This window comes from Arctopsyche grandis, chromosome 5 (genome assembly GCF_051622035.1).
Source record: "Arctopsyche grandis isolate Sample6627 chromosome 5, ASM5162203v2, whole genome shotgun sequence".
NCBI classification, from domain to species: domain Eukaryota; kingdom Metazoa; phylum Arthropoda; class Insecta; order Trichoptera; family Hydropsychidae; genus Arctopsyche; species Arctopsyche grandis.
The window spans coordinates 15,258,009-15,279,783 of NC_135359.1; the positions used below are offsets into that span (position 1 = coordinate 15,258,009).

Sequence of the window (21,775 nt, forward strand, 5' to 3'; positions counted from 1 at the left end):
GGTGGAAAAGTATGACAAGGGTAGTTAGTGGATATAATGGAGAGATTGAACAGATTGAATTGGCAATGGGCGGGTCACAAAGCTAGAGGAATGGACAATTGAAGTACTAGTATAGTACCCGAGAGAATTTAAAAGCGGGAAAAGAAAGCCGCAAGTAAGATGGATGGACGATCCAGTGAGTGGATGGTGAGTAACTGTAGATGATGATGATGATTATGTATACGGACATATGTATATACATATATGTATCCAATTATAATATTGATGTCTCAGAGCGTATGGAAAATTACGTAGTTGTACATACTTACCATTTTCCTATTTTAATTTAGTTGAAGCTCTATATTTTATTAAAACTTACCATTTTCTTACCATAATAAATACACTGCGTTCGCAGAAGACTTAACTTTTCTCGTACGTTGGGAAAAATAGCACACAAGTTTTGTTTCAGGGTATTTTTTATTTATTTTAGAATCTTCTTTTGCGAAATAAAACGAGCTACTTTTATGTATAAATTTAATTTTTAATCACAAAATTTCCATATTTTATATCAGGAAATTTTTCAATTGATCGAACATAACAGTGTATCGTTCACGCTCTTTCACAAAATATATTATTCCATAACTTTCATGCATAATTTACATATATTATTGGCTGATTATGTACAAAGTCTTAATTATATATAACTAGAATACGCAATATTTCGGGAGATATATGTACGTACAATATACTATTTGAGCATTTATCTGTAATTATCGCAAAACTGCTTTTTTTAAACATCTGTATTTAAAAATTGTACATAATCGTTAAATCAATGTGGCGTAAAAAGTTTTTGGTAATTGTCGTCAACACATTTACATATTTTACGTAATATACTTTTCAAATATAATATTATATATTTAATATTCATTTTAAATAAAACGTAAGACACGCATACTTAACAACACATCAACGCTAAGATTTTCGTATGAAAGATGTCGTGTTTCTGGATAAGAGTAAAATAAAAAAAAAAAGATTTCAGGATATACACCAATTGACCATTTTTAAAATATTAATAAACATTAATACATATATTTTATATACAAGTATAATTTATTTATATGCAATCAAAAACATAAATCAAACACACATCCATATATATTATTATATAAATAATAATGTTCAATTGAAATTCTGAACACTGAGTAATTTTATAATTTATTTACAGACTACATATAATTTTATAGACAAAAATAAACAAACGCAGTCTTTTTATGCATTAAGTAATGGATGGTTTTAAAAATATACACATAGGTATTGGAACCTTGGATCCTTATCATTAGTGGAAAAAATATTTTTTTAGTAATACTGAACGTTGTGAAATAAACCTGTGTTAACATATAATTGAAATAAAGTAATAAGTTAAGTAAACTGGTATTTTTCGTATCTTTTATTCAGGGCTATACTGATGTCGTAACCCATTCTTCAGTTAAATACGTAGACATTTTATTTAAAAATGTATTTCAAAATACATTATCTCAACCAAAATAAATAATTTAAAAATAATCTCTCCAATATGAAATTAAACATACATACATACCTACTTATCAGATTTCAAATTTTTTAAAAATCAACAAAAATTATGTACCTACCTACGTGTGTACACATATTTTTTTTGAATTATCTGAGCGCATACGTACATATTTACATACATACATATGTGTGTATATCACGCGAAGCAATAATTACTTGCACTAGAAGTTTCCTATGCATTGCACGTTCATTTTGAAATTGATTTTACCGCGCGCAATCGCTTTTGCTGCATCTATAATATCGCATGCAGCTAACTGCATACAAAATTGAGAACATTCACGCGCAAATTCAAGGGACTTATTGGTTTCCAGGCTCGCTTCGTGTTGTAGAATGGTATTCGGGCTTTGAAAATGATCCTGGATTCTTCATAGTAGAGAAACTCGACATAGAAGCTTTGTTTGTTGGCGATGGACGGGTATTTGGCGGTCTCGAATAATGATGGTTTTTCAATTTCATCGGTTGAACGTGTCCATAAAAATGCCTATTCAAATCCTCGGGCATGTTCCTTTCCTGGTCGTCATCCAACCCGAAAGTCGGATTCTCTTGAGTCCTGATTTCGTGATATGCATTAGATAAATCTACATTGGCTCTCTCTTTGGATGTATCGCAACCAACTTTCAACTTCTCCATGTTTTGCGATCGAATCATTTGAAGACGATGACTTCTCTTTATGGTACTACATGGCGTTTGAGGCAGAGAGTAAGTCCTCTCTTTCACAGATCTACCGAAATTTTGATTTGAATAGTTTACCTGGCTGTGGCTTTGACCGTCATCATTCAAAGGTATGTCGGAAAATTCAAACATATTCGATCTATCGTTGGAGAAGTACGTATCGGAATAAACGTTACGATTGTAGTAACCTCCGTTGCTTGCAGGATATACTTCTTCTTCTGGATCTTCATTCACCTTGCTTTTGCTACCAGCACACATATGTATCCACCCCTAACATAAAATATAGTAAATTTAAATTTAATCAGTATACACACATATATACAGTTGTTGAAAACATCCGTAATAATAAATTTACCCTGGACCCAGTGTTTTGTTTGCAGTTTCCGACTATTGTCACGGAAGTGTACGCCGCTGGAGATGTTTCCGAGTCGTCCAAGCTCGATTTCCGATATGTTATCATTGACGCATCCACTTCAGCATAGTCTGGCATTCCTTGGGGGTTGATCTTGTCGTACTCTGGCAGCATTCCAGTATCACTTACTTGACTGTAATCTGACATGCCGTGTAGTTCTTTGGTAGAATGTCTCCAAGACCCGGGACGATTATCCATCCACAAAAGAGAATCTGTTTTGCTTATACTATTTTGATTGAAGGATGCGGTCAACGTATGCGGTAGTCCAACCGTATTTTTCAAATTTAATTGTGTAACCAAACTCGTTCCAGTCGTTCTGGGATCTATATACATACATATATACAATATTTGATTTAAGCAAACCGTAACAATAAAATGAAAATATATCTTTTAAAAAAAAATACCGTATAAATTGGGAAGAGCGCTCTTTTTCGATTGTAAATTATGCATTCGAACTAAAAACATTCCGAGAAGTAATAAAGTCGTTACGGTTATCATTGAACCTAATAAAGCCAGAAACCAAGTCTCAGTGAGTATGTCATTCGATTCTATCTGTTGAGGATTTTGATCCATCCCATTCCTATGAAAAAAAAATTGTAAGCAGAGTTTCAGTTGAATATGTAGTGTGAAAGTTAAATATTGATCTTGCTGACCTAGAATGTAAATTGTTTAACAACTTTGAAGTTGGATCCATGTCAGCGGGTAATGTAAGAGCAGCCGGTAGCGTCAAAGGTCCTTCACCTACAGAAGTTGCAGCTGACATTTGAAGCCAATATGCAGTCGATGAGTGCAAATTACTTAAAGTCATTCCACCCATAACCCCCGCTTCAGATGCTGGAACTGTGACATTGTGGATTATCTTTGTCTCGTTTCCAGCTTCCTTTATTATAACACGATAGTACTGAATCATTCCATTTTGGGTTCCCAATGAGGGTGCCTTCCACTTAAGATAAATGGATGATGAATTCGCTAGAAATGCTTCGAGTGCAGTGGGTGCTTCCAGCGGTACTGCAAATTGTATGACATAAGTAAAATTATTCTATTTTTTACAATGGAAAATATTTATACTAGGCGTACCGTCTTCTAAAGTTCTAGCTATTTTAGAATTTGAAGGTCTTCCGTCTATATTTTTATAGAATGGTATTAAGAAAAATTCGTAGGTAGTGTATTTTTTGAGACCAGATATTGAAAATCCTGATGCACTTCCTGAATGTAACACTGTTTGCATACTATACTCTCCAACTGTCATATTAATTAAATCTAACGGTCGATAATAAATGTAATATCCTTCAACGTTGAATGAATTGATAGTCTGTAAGGAAAACGTTGTATTATAAATCAAATTATATTGAAAATTTACGTACATTAATCAGTATAATGGAATTTAATATACCTCCCATGCGAGTTTAACCATTGTGGAATCTACCGGCATAACTTCCAATATTTGCACTACTTCGTCAGCTTGTAAACTTGCTCTCGCTTCAGCAATTAAAGCTGTGCCGACTCCATCTTCACTGCTCATAATTATATCGATAGCATCGCCACCAACGAGCACAGTTTCAGAAAGCATACTTGGCGGGGATAAACCATGAGAGTTTTCAGCTCGTACTAAGAAAACACACTGAGTAGCCGGTGGTAGTTGCTTTTGAGTGTGCGTGGTATAATTTAGATATCGAGCTACCACAGTCCACGATTCAAATCCTCCACCGAATATTTCAACACGATATCCCAATAAAGTCGATGAACCAATTTTGTTACTTTGAGACCAAGTTATGGTTACGCTGGATTCAGTCAAATTTCTTATTGTAGGTCTGCCTGGTGAGCCGGGAAGAGACGACGAATCTGGTCCTCTAAAGAAGTTTATACTCGGATTCGTCGGTGAATCGACTTTCAACATTGCACTCCAAACATATTTTCCATTCTTAGATGATGCTACGCACGTGTATATGCCTGTGTCATCTCTGACTAAATCTTTGATAGTTAACGTGCCGTTTTCAGATATATTAATTTTTGACGATGGTAAAACTGGAACTGATCTGTGGTACCATGATATAATTGGATCTGGAGTTCCCGTGGCAGTGCATAGAAATTCTGCGATAGATTTCAAAGGTAAGGTTTGATTGGATGGTCCAAATATAATAATTGGTGGTGGTCTATCGTCTTCTGATGTTACTAATAATTTAGCTCTTCCTGTAATAGCACCAGCTAAATTTACAGCTGAACATACAACAGTTAAACCAGAATCTTCTTTTTTGGTGGCTGCTATCACCAACTTTGATTTTCCATCTGTACTCATGGAAGCTTGGAATCTGTTCCAAGACACCCCAGGAAATATAATAGTATGGTTACCTTCTATCGACCAAAATAAAGTTGGTTTGGGATTGCCGTTCGCTGAGCATTCATAAAATGCTTCCATTCCTACTTCTACGCTCTGAGCTATAGGACGAACTTCCAACACAGGTGGAGCTACAAATCGAATGATTATTTGTATACTAAGGAAAGCAGAAGTAAATGGTTCGAAAACAGATAAATAAAGTGCTCACAGTGGACTTTCAAAATGCCGGATGCCGTTATTACCCCAACTAAATTATCCGCTTCACAACTGTATTCCCCTTCGTCTTCGAGGACGATTGAATCCAGTCGTAAACTGCGATCTTCCAGCACGTGAACCCTACCTAAGGGCATATTACCGCCACCTGCCGATCTTCTCCATAAAACGTCAGGCACTGGATCTCCACCTACTCGACATTGGAAAGTAATACTACTTCCGGTAATAGCCACAGCATCGTCGGGTCCAGCTATCATGAACGGTTTAACTACAAAGAAACGTACCCCCTTTTAAATGCAGTCTGGATTAATGTATCAAAAATATTTTTTTAAGACCTTACCATCTACAATCAAATGAGCAACCGTTGACTCTCTTTTTCCGACCACGTTAGTGGCAATACATTGATATCGACCATCATCAGTCTGTTTTAGATCTTGAATTACTAAATTACCACCATCGACTATACGTATTCTGAAATATACCCTTTTCATCAAAATTATTTCTTATAATTTAACTAAGAAGCTTTTATAAATAATTACCTCAAATTATCTTCTAGGTCTAATAATTGACCATTTTTCTTCCACGATACAGATGGTTCAGGAGTTCCTCTAGGTGGGGCACATTCTAACAAAGCAGTATCACCAGCTGCAGCTCTCGTATCTGCTGGTTCTAATCTGAATTCTTCTCTTAATACTGTCAAAAAACATAAAATAATTTAATTAACTTAAATTGTATTATTACTTTATCTATGTACGTAGTAACAATAGATGAAGTTTTGTGATAATGCGAAAATTCGAACTCGAGATTTTGACTGATTCGAACTCAGAATCGATCACTGATCACGTTTTCATGATCTAGAAAAAATGTGTGTGTGTGTGTGTGTGTGTGTGTGTGTGTGTGTGTGTGTGTGTGTCTGTGTGTGTGTATTTTGGGGATATTTTAAACACCGCTAGTCCTATCGAACTAAAACTTAGTATCGGTTACTGAAATTCTTATCAACACGACGTAAATTTCTTTCAAATTTTTAAGTTGACCGGAAATGGTACCTCCCTTTATAGGTGTCCTCTTTTTTATGTTTTTGAATTCAATTATCTCCCAAACCACTAACTGAATCAGACTGAATTTTTTTTAAATATGATAGAAATAATAATTTTTATTACCTAATATTTTTTAAATATTTCTATCTGAACCGGAAGAAGTACTTTTACTCTAGAGAATCGAGGTTTTTTATGTTTTTCTCAAAAACTTTTTGGTTTATTGAACTGAAATTTCATATCTAGAAGTTTAAGCTTAATACCAAGTTATTTATAAAATTTAGTAAGCATCTGTCAACCGGAAGTGGCAGTTTACTCTTGTTCGATTTTTCTTCCACTATTTTTTTCGACCCCTTGAACATTTGTGTTCGTCACAAAAAAATTCAAGTATAATTCTTGTAGCAATTTGATGAAAATAAAAAAAAAATATTAAATTTTATAAACCGGAAGTTTTTTCTCTTAGAAAGGTTGAAAATGTTGTGCCCACTACTCTGTCCACACCCCTGAACGTATTGTTGCGTAGGGGTGGGTGGAGGATCCAAGTAAAAGGCCAACTGTCGTTTCACAGCATTTATTGATGATTCAGGAGATACACGCACTGGCAGTGCTCAGTCCAGAATGACATGATATCGCCTACCTACCGCCTTACAAAGGGTAGATCTTTCAGGACGCCTAATCTGTTTACCTGTTGTATAGTCACGTATTCGGATATGTATTTCCACGACATTGGGTCTCCCCATACCGATTCTGAGAAATAACTAATAACGGTCATTGTTTAGCCTAAATGCACTTAGAGTCCAGATATAATCCTTGGAAGTAAGTGCATGCACTTAGTTAATCCGATAACAGATATCCGTTGGTCTAAGTGCAATTCGCTCAATCCGCGGCGTACGTAACAGTATTAAGCTGAAAATTTATATTTCTATCCTTTATATACTAACTTAGAGCTGGTAGGGTGGTCAGAATTAGTAAACCGGAAGTAGTATTTTTTTTTAAACAATATTTCATTATTTTATTTTGACCTGTAAAATTATTTTTATTTTCTTGATATTTAATGAGTATAATACTGATAGTGATTTTTAGTAATAAAAAAAATTTGAAAATCTGACAACCGGAAGTAGAACTTTTCTTTTGTGCAAGTTTCCATACATTTGCGCTCAATTTGTATCGCTATCATAGTCAACAGTTCAATATCGAATTTTGTTTTGAAACCTACTTATATTCCTCAAATACATAGATAAAGTCATGGGTTGGTCACACCCGAATTATTTTTACCTGCAGTGCTTCTACATATTATATTATAAATGCATTACTATTTAGTAGTCGAATTTGAAAGTAATACAAATAGGCTATTTATTTATTTTTTCAATCGTATAAGTTTATTATTCAAGCATTGAAAAATTTATAGATCATATTTATAGCATTGTTTTCATGAATACGCCATTCGAATGTAAGAAGCATCCGAATTCCGAGAGAGAAAATGCGTATTCGCCGTAGCGTTGAATGCGTAATGTACGCGCGTGGGAAAATTGCGGCCGGTTTTTCACTGAAAATCGCCCATTTTTCCGACCGTGCAAATTATTAATCGCCAGGATCTGCACAAAGACCACGTGGGAGAGGGCACACGTGCCCGAGCGCATCCTTAACAATCCGACGAAGTATAACCGCAGCAATAGAGCGAGGTAGGTGAGTCTTTCAAACGCCGGGGAAAAGGCTATGGGAGAAAAAGAGGAGCACCAAGACGAGATAAATTGTTGTGATAGCGAAATCCGGCAGCAGGTGGTGCCCCTTTATGTTCCGGTAAAGGTTTTTCTGCAAAAGAAAAGCGGATATCAATTTTTCCGGATATGGCTTATTGTTCCGTTCCGATTGCGTCCAAGCGGATGCTCGTGCATTATGACCAAGCCCTTTGATCCCGAAGAAAAATAGCAATGAAAAAGAAAGAAAAATAAAACAGGAAGACCCTTTCGTTGAGCAGCAATGTGCTTTCAAACACGCGATCTAAAATTAGATTAATAAACAAAAGTATCACCTTTCATACTTACAAATATTGTATAGTATTTAGAATTTGATATATTAAATTAATACATATCATATTAATTTAACAGGTACTTAAAATGAAAATGAAAAATGTTTAACAGGTACTTAAACGAAAATGTTCCATTAATTTTTTTTCAATAAGTAACCAATCGTACAAATCACCAATTAACATAAAATTAGTCATTTACATTCTATCGTCGCTGAATCGTTCTTGAGTGCCATTTTAATTGGTGAAAATTTCTGTTTTCTTTTCAGAAACGAGCATTCTGTACCTGGGCATATTCTCAGTAAGTCTATATTTGTGTTTATGGAGCGAAAAGCTGCGCAAACAACTCCAATGTAAACTCAAACGTTTGAACAAATGTATTGCTTTTCATTCATCTTTGCCAATTTAATTGCCTACAACACTATTAACCATTTAATGTATTTGTGACATAGCTGATGAATATGTACATTGATACGAAATTTATTATTTATTCAGTTCATAATAAATTTTATTTAGTTCTTTCATTATCGATATAAACATTCATCTTGTGATGTTTATTTTTAGTTGTTGTTTAACCCTACGGGAGCAGACGCGACAAGCGCAACTGCCACGTAAATCTCTGACTACGGGACACCCCTGTATGGGGGTCGTAATGGCGGCCTCATCCTCTTCCCACCCCATGCCTCCCATCCCATAAGCCTCCCACGCTGGAACAGCAGGTGTCACGCACGATAATCTGGGAAGAGTCTGAAGGGGGTCTGAAAGGCGAAGGGGTGGTTTTCAGGGAAACGCGCGACAAGACCTCATCCTTGTTCGTCGATGTCCCGCATATATACACACACGCTTCAAAAATAACTTCAGAATCTGATCGACCCAAAGTGGAACTCGATTATGCGGCAAAGTTAGACACGGTGTGAAAATGCAAACAGCATTTCAATTTTGCCATGTGGAATTTTCGATTTTGCAAATTCAAAATTTCCATCGAAGCACATCGAATTAACGACGCTTAAAATTCTTCTACTTTTTTATAATACATATTAAACCCAACGAAGCGTCAGATTGAAAAAAATATATATAATTTGGTACTGCCTCTGGACAATTCTACTGTGTCAAATATGTATGTAGTAAAAGCCGCATGGGATTCAAACTGTTCCATACTATCTACATGTATGTACATATTTCAATGGTAGAAGAGACAGAACATGAATAAAAAACGAGTTCAAATTATCGCATGATCACAAAACTTCATAATTTTTGACATCATCACTAACCTATGTATGTATGTATGTATGTATATAAAAAGAATTAATTAAATTTTTTTTATTTTTTGATTTTTGATATATTTAATTTTTTGATTAATCATAAAAATTAAAAAAAAATTAAACATGCCTATGGTGGTTATAAATAGCATATTAAAAATAATTCGTCTAGTGCCATAATTGAGGAAGGGAGAAGTCTAATACGTTTGTATGGACAAGGCGCTGGGGTCCAGCCCTCTTAGGGCGCGAACATAAAGCGCGAGATGCGGGATGTTGTACACGGGACGTTTTTTTATATAGTTTTAAACATACATATATAAAAATGTGGCATACCTGGCACATATACCACGACCGTTTGAACCGGCCGGCCGAACGACCGGTACACCCCGCCGCTTTAGACCTTTTTCGTTCAAATTGTATGGTTTTATTTATCCTTCCTTGACAGTGATCGATAACGGTTTTAAAAAATATAGGAGAACTTGTCGTCGTACCACATACCACATACCACGCTCTGTGATTTCGCCCCAACTGTGAACGGTACCGCAACCTTGCATACCACTGGATATAATATTAATAAAAGAAAAAGTTAATCTATCGATATTGTCCATTTTCATGAAAAACAATACGAAGTGAATGGATCAATTCGACAAAAAGGAAATCGAGTCAACGCAAGCTGTGAAACCGTTCTTAAGCTTTTTTATTTGTTTACCCCGGGGCATACGTAAGTAGGGTCCCTTATAAAGGTCACTCCCTTTCGACCCTATCGCTTTCACCTTCCTAATTTATGGCCCGAGGATAAAGCTCGCGAAGGGAAGGCCCTGCCCGACCGGTCCGCAACTTTTAAGCTATATTTGCTTCACGGACAAATAAAAGCAAAATGTACACACCAAGATTTCACTTTTACCCGTTCAAAAAAGTTTTATTTATCGCCGCGAGTGTTTTTTTTTATATACGTGTAAGTATATATGTATGTACATATATACGTATCCGTCGATTTTAAACGAAAGCATTATGGGCGTATTTTTATTAATTTTTGAGTTCCGCCTCCAGCTTAGCTTTGGTACTGGAGTCCTCTCATTAGAGCTAATGCTGCAGAAGAGGGTTCCCCCGGCGCACCTGAACCGGAAACCCTCCCTCGACTTATAATTTCGCTCACGCCTCCCTGACTCCCCGCTTCTTCCTTCATCATCGTCATCCACTCCACTTTGGTGTCAGCCGTTCGCAATGGGTGCCGCCAGGATATTGGCTGAACGAATGATTTTTTTTTCATCTCATCATTTTGCCCCCTTCTCCTACGTGTTTCATTCAAAATTGTGTCTGCACGACCTCGCCGATAGATTATATTCCGATACATATTGAGTTCTCTGAAATAATTGAGTCGACGGCTTATTCCACTTCCATTATCTCTTCGTTCCCCTCTTCTTCCGATTTTGTACAATTGTAAAAGATTATCCCGTCCTGTTACTGAAATTTCGACTTATCCAAAGTTTATGAATGCAACAACTTTAATTGTTTTCGAAGTAGAATAATTTACTCTAAATTATCAAATACTAGTGCTGTGCCCAATGAAATATAATTTCTTGGGCAATGACATATTAACTTATGTATTAAATAAAAAAAATTAAAATAATGTGTCAGTCCTGTGTTCGTTCCCCACGCAGTCGTATTTTTTTCAAATACATTTAAAATATAATTATTTTAATATTTATATTAAATTATTTAATATAAAAAAATGGTTCAAAACCGCGCCGCGTTATGTATTTTTATGTATACTGTTATGTATTTTTACTTTATCTCTGTACGTAGTAATAATAGATGAAGTTTTGTGATCATGTTAAAATTTGAAATTGATATTTTGACTTATTCGAATCGATCACGATCGACTCTATCACTGATCACGTTTTAATGATCTAGAAAAAATGTGTGTGTCTGTGTATTTTGGGCATTTTTTGAATACCGTTAGTGCTATCGAACTGAAATTTAGTATCGGTTACTGAAATTGTTATCGACACGACGTAAATTTTTTTCAAATTTTTAAGTTGACCGAAAATGGTACCTCCCCTTATAGGTATCCTCTTTTTTTACAAACCTCCTTTACGTTTCACTTTAAGATGACTTTTTTATATCTCTTATCTCTTATCCGATCGTTTTCATACTTTGCCATATTGCTCATTTTGGTCATCAATATACGTTAATGTATCGTCTGCCATTACGTTGGAGATAAAATATCGTATACAACGCGTTTCAAATTTCGACCCCGTCAACTTCCCTGACGTCTATTGACCGTCATTGTCTATTGTCACTTGTCTTCTAACCTGTTCGCCGTGATCTGGCCATATCAGATTTTAATTGTTTAATCGCCTATAATTCACTCTATATTTTATAATATTTACTCTATAGGTTCTCATTATCTCTCTTATATATTTAGGTCACTCATATTGTTGTAAACGTTGATCGTGATATAAGCGAAAGTAAGAAGATGTTGGTCGTATATTAGATTCTTCCGACCTATGTACATATACGGTTTGACAGCTAACGCGAAACTTAAGCGTTTACAAAAACTAACAACTGTGGATTTAGCGAGTAAACAACGAAGGATACTATTAAAGTCTCGTCAAAATCGTGAGTATTACCTTGACAGATTTACTACCGTGGTTTCAACAATGGCTCCTGAGGAATTTTCGAGCTCAGCAATGACACGGTTTTCGTTAAGAGATATACTGATTACGCGGTTCGATAATGCTATCTACACACGTTGTGACAAGACTTGCGAGGTATGTACAAAACAGTGTTGTCCTCATCAGGTTAGTTCATAAAGATTCACTTCTGCGTCTCCAGAATATTTAAATATTGTTTTCGCCCAGAAAACCTGTTATTAAGCCGTCTCAGCCTACCTTTGTGAACTCTTAATTGCCATTAAATAATGTGGCAAGATTAGTACGAGCCTCATGGCATCAAGGTAATTTTTCAATTCCGATTTTGCAGGTATTCAATGTTGCGTAATTCTTCATCCTCGGGAGTGGTGTGCAATTACACTCAATTCAAATATGATTGAAGGCGATGGTTTGTATGGGCATATACGATTCTTAACCTAAAATAATATATTAGCTCATCCTATAGGTGCTGATGGACTCTTGGAGATGCGCAACTTCGATGTCATCAAGAATAATTTTGTCTTGTACAATAAGTCTTTTTCAATAAATTATGATGTTGATACATGTTTATAAGGAAGTTTACAAAAGTCTATTGGATTTACTTTGGGTGATGCTCTCTGGCGGTTTAAATCCTTAGTTAAAATATGTTCGTATGTCCTGTACATACATATATTCATCTATTTTAGTAAGTAATACAGCAGCTCTCGTTCCGTAGATGCATACATAGTATATAAAATTTTAAGATTCAAACTTCTTTGCAACTGGACTAGGATATGATTTATAGAAATACTACACATTGAGATTTTAAAGTGCCTTTAAAGTCATTTAGATGCGATATTACTCAACAATAAAAATAATTATAAATAATAATTTAATTAATTTGTAAATAATTATAATTAATTTGTAAATGATACTTAAATTACTATGTATAAAATAGTTAATATTATTTGTAAAAAATTGTATTCATAAATAAATTTCTGTAGCACTTAAATGTATAAAATAACATAAAAACTAGTAAAAGAAATAGTTATTTTTACAAAAAAGCCTTTTCCATATTTTGTATTTGAAATTATGACAATGTATAAATAATTAAATGAAATTCAATCAAAATAATAATAACAATAGAATTCTGTAACACTAAAAAGTATAAAATAAAAAAACCATAGTAATAAAAACTTTTTTAAATACAGACCTCCTTTTGGTTTTGTATATATGCAATATTAAGATATTTAAAAAAGTAAAGTAAAAAATAAATAAACTTTAGTAAAAAAATAAATGTATATAAAAAATAATGTACTAAAATATAAATAAAATAAATGTATATAAAAAAATAAATGTATATAAAAAAATAAATGTTTATAAAAAACTTAAGTAAAAAAACTATACTAAAAAAAAATCAAGTAAAATAAATGTATATAAAAAAATAATGTACTAAAATATAATAAGTCATTACGTATGTGATGGTATAAAAGTGGCCCAAACCTCTTATTAATATATTTAATTACATTAATTTAAACCGGGATCATAATTTTGATTGAAAACCCCAATCATTAAAATCTTTTTGATCGAAACCCCAATTATTGAAATAATTTTGATTGAAATTTTAATCCCACACATTTGTACATTTGTTGTTGAAATATTGTTAAAATTGCCATTCTATTTTAATAAATTAATTTTATTTAATTTATTATTTATTTATTCAATTATTTCATTTTATAATTAAGTTTTTTTTTTAAGAATTGAATTCAATTATCTCCCAAACCGCTAACCGAATCAGACGGAGTTTTATTACTCAATATTTTTTGAAGATTTTTACCTGAACCGTGAAAGTAGTACTTTTACTCTAGAGATTCGAGGTTTTTTATTTTCAGAAACTTTTGGTTTATTGAACTGAAATTTGATATCTAGAAGTTTAAGCTTAATACTAAGTTATGTATAACATTTGGTGAGCATTCGTTAACCGGAAGTGGCAGTTTACATTTGTTCGATTTTTCTTCCATTATTCTTTTCGACCCCTTAAATCAAGTAATTATTCTTGTATTAATGTGATGAAAATAACAAAAAATCACTTTATTTAATAAACCGGAAGTGGGATTTTTTCCTCTTAGAAAGGTCAAAAATGTTGTGGCCACTTTTCTGTCCACACCCCTTAACGTATTAAGCTGAAAATTTATATTTGTATTCTTTATGTACTAATTTAGAGCTGCTAAGGTTTTGGTCAGAATTCGTAATCCGGAATTAGTATTTTTTTTTAAAACAATATTTCATTATTTTATTTTGATGTTTTAATTTATTTTTATTTACTTGATATACATATAAGTAATAACAATTTGAACAAAATCCGACAACCGGAAACAGAACTTTTGTCTTGTGCATGTTTCCATACATTTTGTGGTCAATTTGTTTCGAAAATGCTGTCATAACCGGCATGTGTGAACGTGTATGTATGTTTAATTATTGAGATTGTGACCTTCTTATATTCCTCAAATACATAGATAAAGTCATGGGTTGGTCACATCCGAATATTTTGTCTTTTGTTATTACGTCATTTTGTTGGAAGCTTACTTACATACATATGTATGTACTAGGGTTTCTGATTTCCCGGATTTTTTCAATTCCCGGGACACGGGACGGAGCCCGGGGTCGTTCCCGGGATTCCCGGGATCCCGGGACACACGTAAAAAAACTTTTTTTTTCAATTATTAATATATTTTTTATTAATAAAAAAATATTTATTTATAGATAATAATTCTATTAACTCGAAAAAATGTAATTATAAAATTAAACTTATTTAAAGTAGCTTCTTAAGAATACTAAAATATTTAAATGAGAATTCGAAAGTTTAATTCTAGATTTGGTACAAAAATTTCCAGCAATGGAAAAAACTCTTTCAGTTTCGGTCGAAGTCGGTTTTATTGTTAAAAAGGACGAAAACAATTTTTTTAAATTATCGGTTTTTTCTCCTGTAAGCATGTATATTTTAATTTATTTTTTAAAGTCGAGGCTATTTTTATTTACGTTATTTTGTATATTCTTCTTTGATAACTCCTTATTTAATTCTTCATTCATCGTCAAACACACAATTGTTTCGTCTTCATGCAAATCTAAAAGAGTTTCTTCCATTGTGGAATCGTCAATACAAGAAGGATATACTCGCTTCATAATAACTATTATGTGAAACTTCACCGTAGGATATATAATACATTCGCTTTTATTACAACATTTAAAGAATGTTTTGTTCGGTATAAAATCAGAATTATTTAAATTTTTTGTTAAAAAAATCAGTTTTAGGCTTCTTCTTTCTTCGATTTTAATTTTTAAGAATATTTTACGATTCTTTGTGTATTTGATTTATTATTTTCCTTCGTGCAGTCGTGAAAATGTTGTATTATTAAAATTTTTTTTTAAATCCAATTCCCGGGATTCGAGATAAAAATTCTCGGGACACGGGACAACAAATATACCGTGAATTCCCGGGAATGTCTGTCCCGGGTCAGAAACCCTAATATGTACATATGTCGAATCGAAACGACAGAGCGTTATCTCAGACAGAAAGACACACAGACACACAGAATAGCGAAATTATATGCTAGAATGTACAATCACTTGGTGCGCTAACATGTACGATTGAACGATGTTTGAATATTTTTTTAAAATAAAATATTGAAAGTTGTATTTTGATTTTAAAACCATTAGACAGATTAAACATTTTTTATTTAGAACTAGTTGCATTACCTGGCTTCGCTCGGTATTTGTTATATAAACCGCTTTAACATGACTAATCGAATAATAAATATTTTATTAAATTTATGTGAATAGTTTTATTTTATATAAATTTATTTGAATACTCATTTGTTTGTATTATTAAATTGACTGTCACGAACAAATAAACATATATAGCAAGTCTCTTATAAAAAATTATATGTATGCAAAATTATATGTATACCAGAATCCGGCAACTGCGCCCCCGCGGCTGTGCCCCCTAGGGCTTCGCCCCCGGCGTGAAGTGCGAAGTGCCCTGAGTGCCTTTGCCCCCGGGGACTTCAAATCCTTTGAATCGAAAAAAATCGAATTGTTTTTTCGATGACTTCACGGATTTACAACCCAACAAACGAAGGTTACATACAAAGTCTCTTTCCAAATTATATATTAGATTTTTCAATCAAAAGTTTGACAAAGAGATATAAATAAATGTCTTTGCTATTTGAGGTCATGGTATCGTATTTATATAAATTTGAAGAAAAATGGTTTCAGATAGATTCAAGTATGCGGTTTTCATTTTGAAAACAATATGTATTAATCAAAATATAAATAAATATTGTTTAAATGTCATCTTTCTATCTTCTAATCTATAATTTGGAAAGAGACTTTGTATGTAAATATCCTTGGTCGTCGTCGTCGTCGTCGTCGTCGTCGTCGTCGTCGTCCGTAGATCGGTGACGTCATCGAACACGTGATTCGATTTTTTTTTTTTCGATCCATGGGCGCCGATTTGTTTTTTTCGATTCAATGGATTCACCCCCGCGGGGGCGCAAGGCGAGTAGTTTCATGGGGCCCCGCCAGGGGCGCCACAAGGGGCGCAACCCCGTGGGGCCCCGAAGGGGGCGCAGGGTGGCGCAGTCTCATGGGGCGCAGCCCCATGGTGCCCCGAAGGGGGCGCAGCCTCATGGGGCGTAGCCCCATGGGGCCCCGAAGAGGTCGCAGGGGGGCGCAGCCTCATTGGGCCCCAAAGGGGGCGCAGCCTCATGGGGCACAGCCCCATGGGGCCCCGAAGGGGGCGCAGGGGGTGCAGCCTCATGGGGCGTAGCCTTATGGGGCGTAGCCTTATGGGGCGCAGTCTTATGGGGCGCTGCCTTATGGGGCGCCGCCTTATGGGGCGCCGCCTTATGGGGCGCCGCCTTATGGAGCTTAGCCGCATGGAGCCCCGAAGGGGGCGCAAGGGGGCGCAGCCTCATGGGGCGCAGCCCCATGGGGCTCCGAAGGGGGCGCAGCCTCATGGGGCGAAGCCCCCTTCGGCGAAGCCCTAAACGGCAACTGATCATGGGGGCGAAGCCCTAGATGGCATTTAAACATTGGGGCGAAGCCCTAGACGGCATTTAATCATGGATGCGCGGAGGGGCGAAGCCCTAAAAGGCATTAACTAAGGGGGGCGAAGCCCTAGACGGCAATTTATCATGGGGACGCGGAGGGGCGAAGCCCCAAAAGGCAACTGATCACGGAGGCGAAGCCCTAGACGGCATTCAATCATGGGGGCGTGGAGGGGCGAAGCCCTAAAAGGCATTAACTAAGGGGGGCGAAGCCCTAGACGGCATTTAATCATGGGGGCGTGGAGGGGCGAAGCCCTAAAAGGCAACTGATAATGGGGGCGAAGCCCTAGACGGCAATTAATCATGGGGACGTGGAGGGGCGAAGCCCTTATCGGCAACTGATCATGGGGGCGAAGCCCTAGATGGCATTTAATCATGGGGGCGCGGAGGGGCGAAGCCCTGATAGGCATTTACTAAGGGGGGCGAAGCCCTAGACGGCATTTAATCATGGGGGCGCGGAGGGGCGAAGCCCCAAAAGGCATTAGCTAAGGGGGGCGAAGCCCTAAACGGCATTTAATAATGGGGGCGCGGAGGGGCGAAGCCCTAAAAGGCAACTGATAATGGGGGCGAAGCCCTAGACGGCAATTAATCATGGGGACGTGGAGGGGCGAAGCCCTTATCGGCAACTGATCATGGGGGCGAAGCCCTAGATGGCATTTAATCATGGGGGCGCGGAGGGGCGAAGCCCTGATAGGCATTTATTAAGGGGGGCGAAGCCCTAGACGGCATTTAATCATGGGGGCGCGGAGGGGCGAAGCCCTAATAGGCATTAACTAAGGGGGGCGAAGCCCTAGACGGCATTAAATCATGGGGGCGCGGAGGGGCGAAGCCCTAAAAGGCATTAACTAAGGGGGGCGAAGCCCTAAACGGCAATTAATCTTGGGGGCGCGGGGGGCGAAGCCCTAAAAGGCATTAACTAAGGGGGGGGCGAAGCCCTAGACGGCATTTAATCATGGGGGCGCGGAGGGGCGAAGCCCTAAAAGGCAACTGATCATGGGGGCGAAGCCCTAAACGGCAATTGCTCATGGGGGCGTGGAGGGGCGAAGCCCTAGAAGGCAAAGGCTCAGGGGGGCGCCGAGGGCGAAGCCCTAGAAGGCAAAAAAAAATTGATTTTTTTAAATTTTTTTTTTGATTTTTTTTTTTGATTTTTTTTTTTTTTTTTAAATTTTTAAATTTTTTTTTTTTTTTAATTAAATGTTTACTATTAGCTTAGTCATGTTTAAGCGGTTTTTATTATAAACACTGAGCGAAGCCGGGTAATACAGCTAGTATAAAATAAAATTTTACAATTTTTTAATAATGAAAACGTCAAAATGTTGGTGTTTGATATCTTTACACCTACAAAACGAATCTCAGTCCACCGCGCGACGCCTGAGTGAACAAATTAGCGAACCCAATCTGATTGCACTCCTTTTTTAAATAAATAAACATGCGATATACATATGTATGTATGTAAAAATAGCAATTTAATTAAAAATGTATCTCACCTGCAACTTGTAATGTGGCGTTCCGGCTACGCGCAGTACCGTAACGGTTGACCGCTTCGCACCAATACACTCCAGCATCCGAATCCCTACGAGCGTGTGTCGTCCTCAAGAAGAACAACCCACCAGCCGGTAAAACCACCCTTCTGCCAACTCCCACCAACAGAACACCGTCTTTAAACCATCGGACAGTGGGGGTGGGCAATCCCTCAGCGCGGCACTGAAGGGTGGCGGGTTGATGGCGTGCCACCACCATGTCCGACGGCTGCTCCACGATACGGGGTGCCACATGGTCGTACCCTAAACAAAAAAACACACATTTTATAGACTATGCATATTTGATATATAAATCTACGATTATAACAATTTCAAGTTATGAAAACCGGCAACAGGCTTTGAATATAATATACCTTGTCGAAAGAAATTCAACTTGGTTCGAAACTTCGAAGTTATACATAGTTGGCCACAGCGTAACATTGTACATAGGTACTTTGAGACGTTTTAATAAGCCTGCATTAAAAGTTGCGTATGATAATAATGAACTTGTTAAAACTTTGTATTTCAATTACCTGATAATGTAATGTAAACATTTTTTTATATATGTTTCATATATACAAGATCACTCTCCAAGTACAGAGAAGCCTCTCAATATTTAGTTAGTGGATATAGCGAAAAGAGTGAACATATTAAAATGGCAATGAATGGCTCACGTAGTCAGAAGAATGGATAATAGGTGAACAAAAGGAATGCTAGAATGATTCCCGAGAGAATGCAAAAGGTTGAAAGGAAGGCAGCAAGAAAAAGATAGGCAGACGTAATTAGAAAAATATGTAGAGTGCGATGGATAAGAGTTGCGCAAAAGAGACGAATGGAAGCGTATTGGAAAGGCCTTCATCCAGCAATTAATGGTTAATGGCTGTAAATGACGACTATGATGATGTGTGTATGTAGAATCTACCACTAACTTTACAAATAAAAAAAAAATTGAAAATCTTTTGTCGAATTGACAAAAAATATTTCACTTACATATACTACTTTAAAGGTCAAGAAAGTCGACCCATAAATTCCTCAACATGAGGCCACCCCTCTCCAACGAATACAGTCTGAAAGACTCTTTCGTTGAAGGGGGAGAGAACGAGAGAGTCTTTCAACCAACCGCACATCTCTGCTCTATTCAAAAAATTTAACTACCAGCACAATACAAACCAGAACGCATATACACATATGTACGAACAAAAATGCAATAATGATTTAAAATAAATCACTAAAATACATATGTGTAAAATATTAATATACTCATTATTAAAACAAAATTATAAAAATGGGCTATAAAAAATAGTACAATATAAAGTTCGTAAAATATCGCATTCATTATAATATAGCCTATTAGTGAAGTAAAAATATATATGAGAGATAATGGGAGCTTATAATGCAAATTTTATAATATACAGTGTAAAAAAGATAAATTTATAGACGTTTAAACAATTAAAATCTGACAAACGAGTAGGAGGCGGAAAATCAAACTGTTGATATATGTTAATTACGATTATATTTCACTATCGACTTTAGTGGACACAATTGAAATCTCTATCGGGGTCAAACCTCGCAAAAGGGCAAATTTTCAAAGTGATCGGAAAAGTGTAGGAAGTTTGTCAGACTAACTAACGAAGTGACCCTTGTATAATTTATTTTATCTGGTAACCTTCGCTCATCATTACTTTCTTAATTTGAATGTGATGAATGAGTGGAATCTTAATCTACTCTCTTCCATTTGGGCCTCGCTGTGATTTTATTTTTATTTATATTTTGTTTTATTTTAATTTACTTTTTCTTTCTCCTTTGTACATTTTTATATACTATTGTTACGTACGCCGCGGATTGAGCGAATTGCACTTAGACCAACGGATATCTGTTATCGGATTAACTAAATGCATACACTTACTTCCAAGGATTATATCTGGACTCTAAGTGCATTTAGGCTAAACAATGACCGTTATTAGTTATTTCTCAGAATCGGTACGGGGAGACCCAATGTCGTGGAAATACATATCCGAATACGTGACTATACAACAGGTTAACAGATTAGGCGTCCTGAGAGATCTACCCTTTATAAGGCGGTAGGTAGGCGATATCATGTCATTCTGGACTGAGCACTGCCAGTGCGTGTATCTCTTTAATCATCAATAAATGCTGTGAAACGACTGTTGGCCTTTTACTTGGATCCTCCACCCACCCCTACGCAACATTATTTTAATTTTGTTCAGTGTAAACAAAGAATGGGATTTATGGATTTTATTTTTAATTTTTACAGTTTTGTTATTTTTTTTCTCTCTGAATGTTGTATTATTTTCCTTTTGTTACTTTTTTTTATTATTTTATTTTACCATGTTTTCTGCTTTTGCTTTTTTTCCTTTATTTACAGTTTACTTGTTTTTATATCATGTTTTTATATATTTTTCAAATGTAGGCCATTGTGGCGCATTAGGTTCTTCCTGTAATGCCACAATGGTCCAAAACTATTAAATAAATAAATAAATAAATAAATAATAAAAACGGGTCATTTTTTGACGATATTTCGAATCCTTCGAAAGACAACGACGAACCCAACCGTATTGTGTTATAATTAAAAATTTTATTTGTTGTTAAAGTTGCTGGTATTTGAAACGGAAAAATTACTAGATTTTTCCCGTTGCATATTCATGATGTTAAAAAAAAATACCACCTCGTATTAAAGAACGGTAATTTGGATACATTCGCAATGTTGTCACTTCAAAATGGGACAGCTATTGATTTATTGGATTTAAATAATGATATTCTAATCCATATAATTACTGTTTTATCTGCACCCATTTTTTGTATGTATATGTCGTATAAAATAAACCAAATAGTTTGTACACAAAAATATTTCGTTGATTCCTTTATCAACAACTTCTACAAACGTTGTCAGTAAACTTATGCTCCGTGTTATATCCTTTGGGATCAATTACAAATTAGTTAACTCGGGACAAGGCATGTCTACGTGCTTTTGCC

The 21,775-nt window shown here is 35.8% G+C and overlaps 1 protein-coding gene across 1 annotated transcript; it reads right to left on the bottom strand.

Moving 5' to 3' along the window:
* Positions 1-503: 503 nt before the first annotated feature.
* On the bottom strand, positions 504-19,039 carry LOC143912343 (protein sax-3-like). Its single transcript, XM_077431627.1, has 10 exons — positions 18,749-19,039; positions 5,741-5,894; positions 5,542-5,672; positions 5,197-5,469; positions 4,047-5,119; positions 3,731-3,965; positions 3,307-3,661; positions 3,058-3,233; positions 2,597-2,976; positions 504-2,511 (listed from the first exon to the last, which is right to left on the bottom strand). Exons 1-10 carry the CDS (start codon positions 18,999-19,001, stop codon positions 1,867-1,869), a joined length of 3,675 nt encoding a protein of 1,224 aa, XP_077287753.1. The 5' UTR covers positions 19,002-19,039; the 3' UTR covers positions 504-1,866.
* Between the last annotated feature and the right edge of the window lie 2,736 nt (positions 19,040-21,775).

What these genes read in the sequence shown, in the direction of transcription:
- LOC143912343 (XM_077431627.1), bottom strand. Translation starts at nt 19,001, where the DNA reads ATGGTGGTGGCACGCCATCAACCCGCCACCCTTCAGTGCCGCGCTGAG. An exon ending in CGGCATTTTGAAAGTCCACT is followed by an intron (nt 5,120 to 5,196) that starts GTGAGCACTTTA and finishes TTCGATTTGTAG; the next exon opens with CTCCACCTGTGTTGGAAGTT. An exon ending in CGCTCTTCCCAATTTATACG is followed by an intron (nt 2,977 to 3,057) that starts GTATTTTTTTTT and finishes GTATGTATATAG; the next exon opens with ATCCCAGAACGACTGGAACG.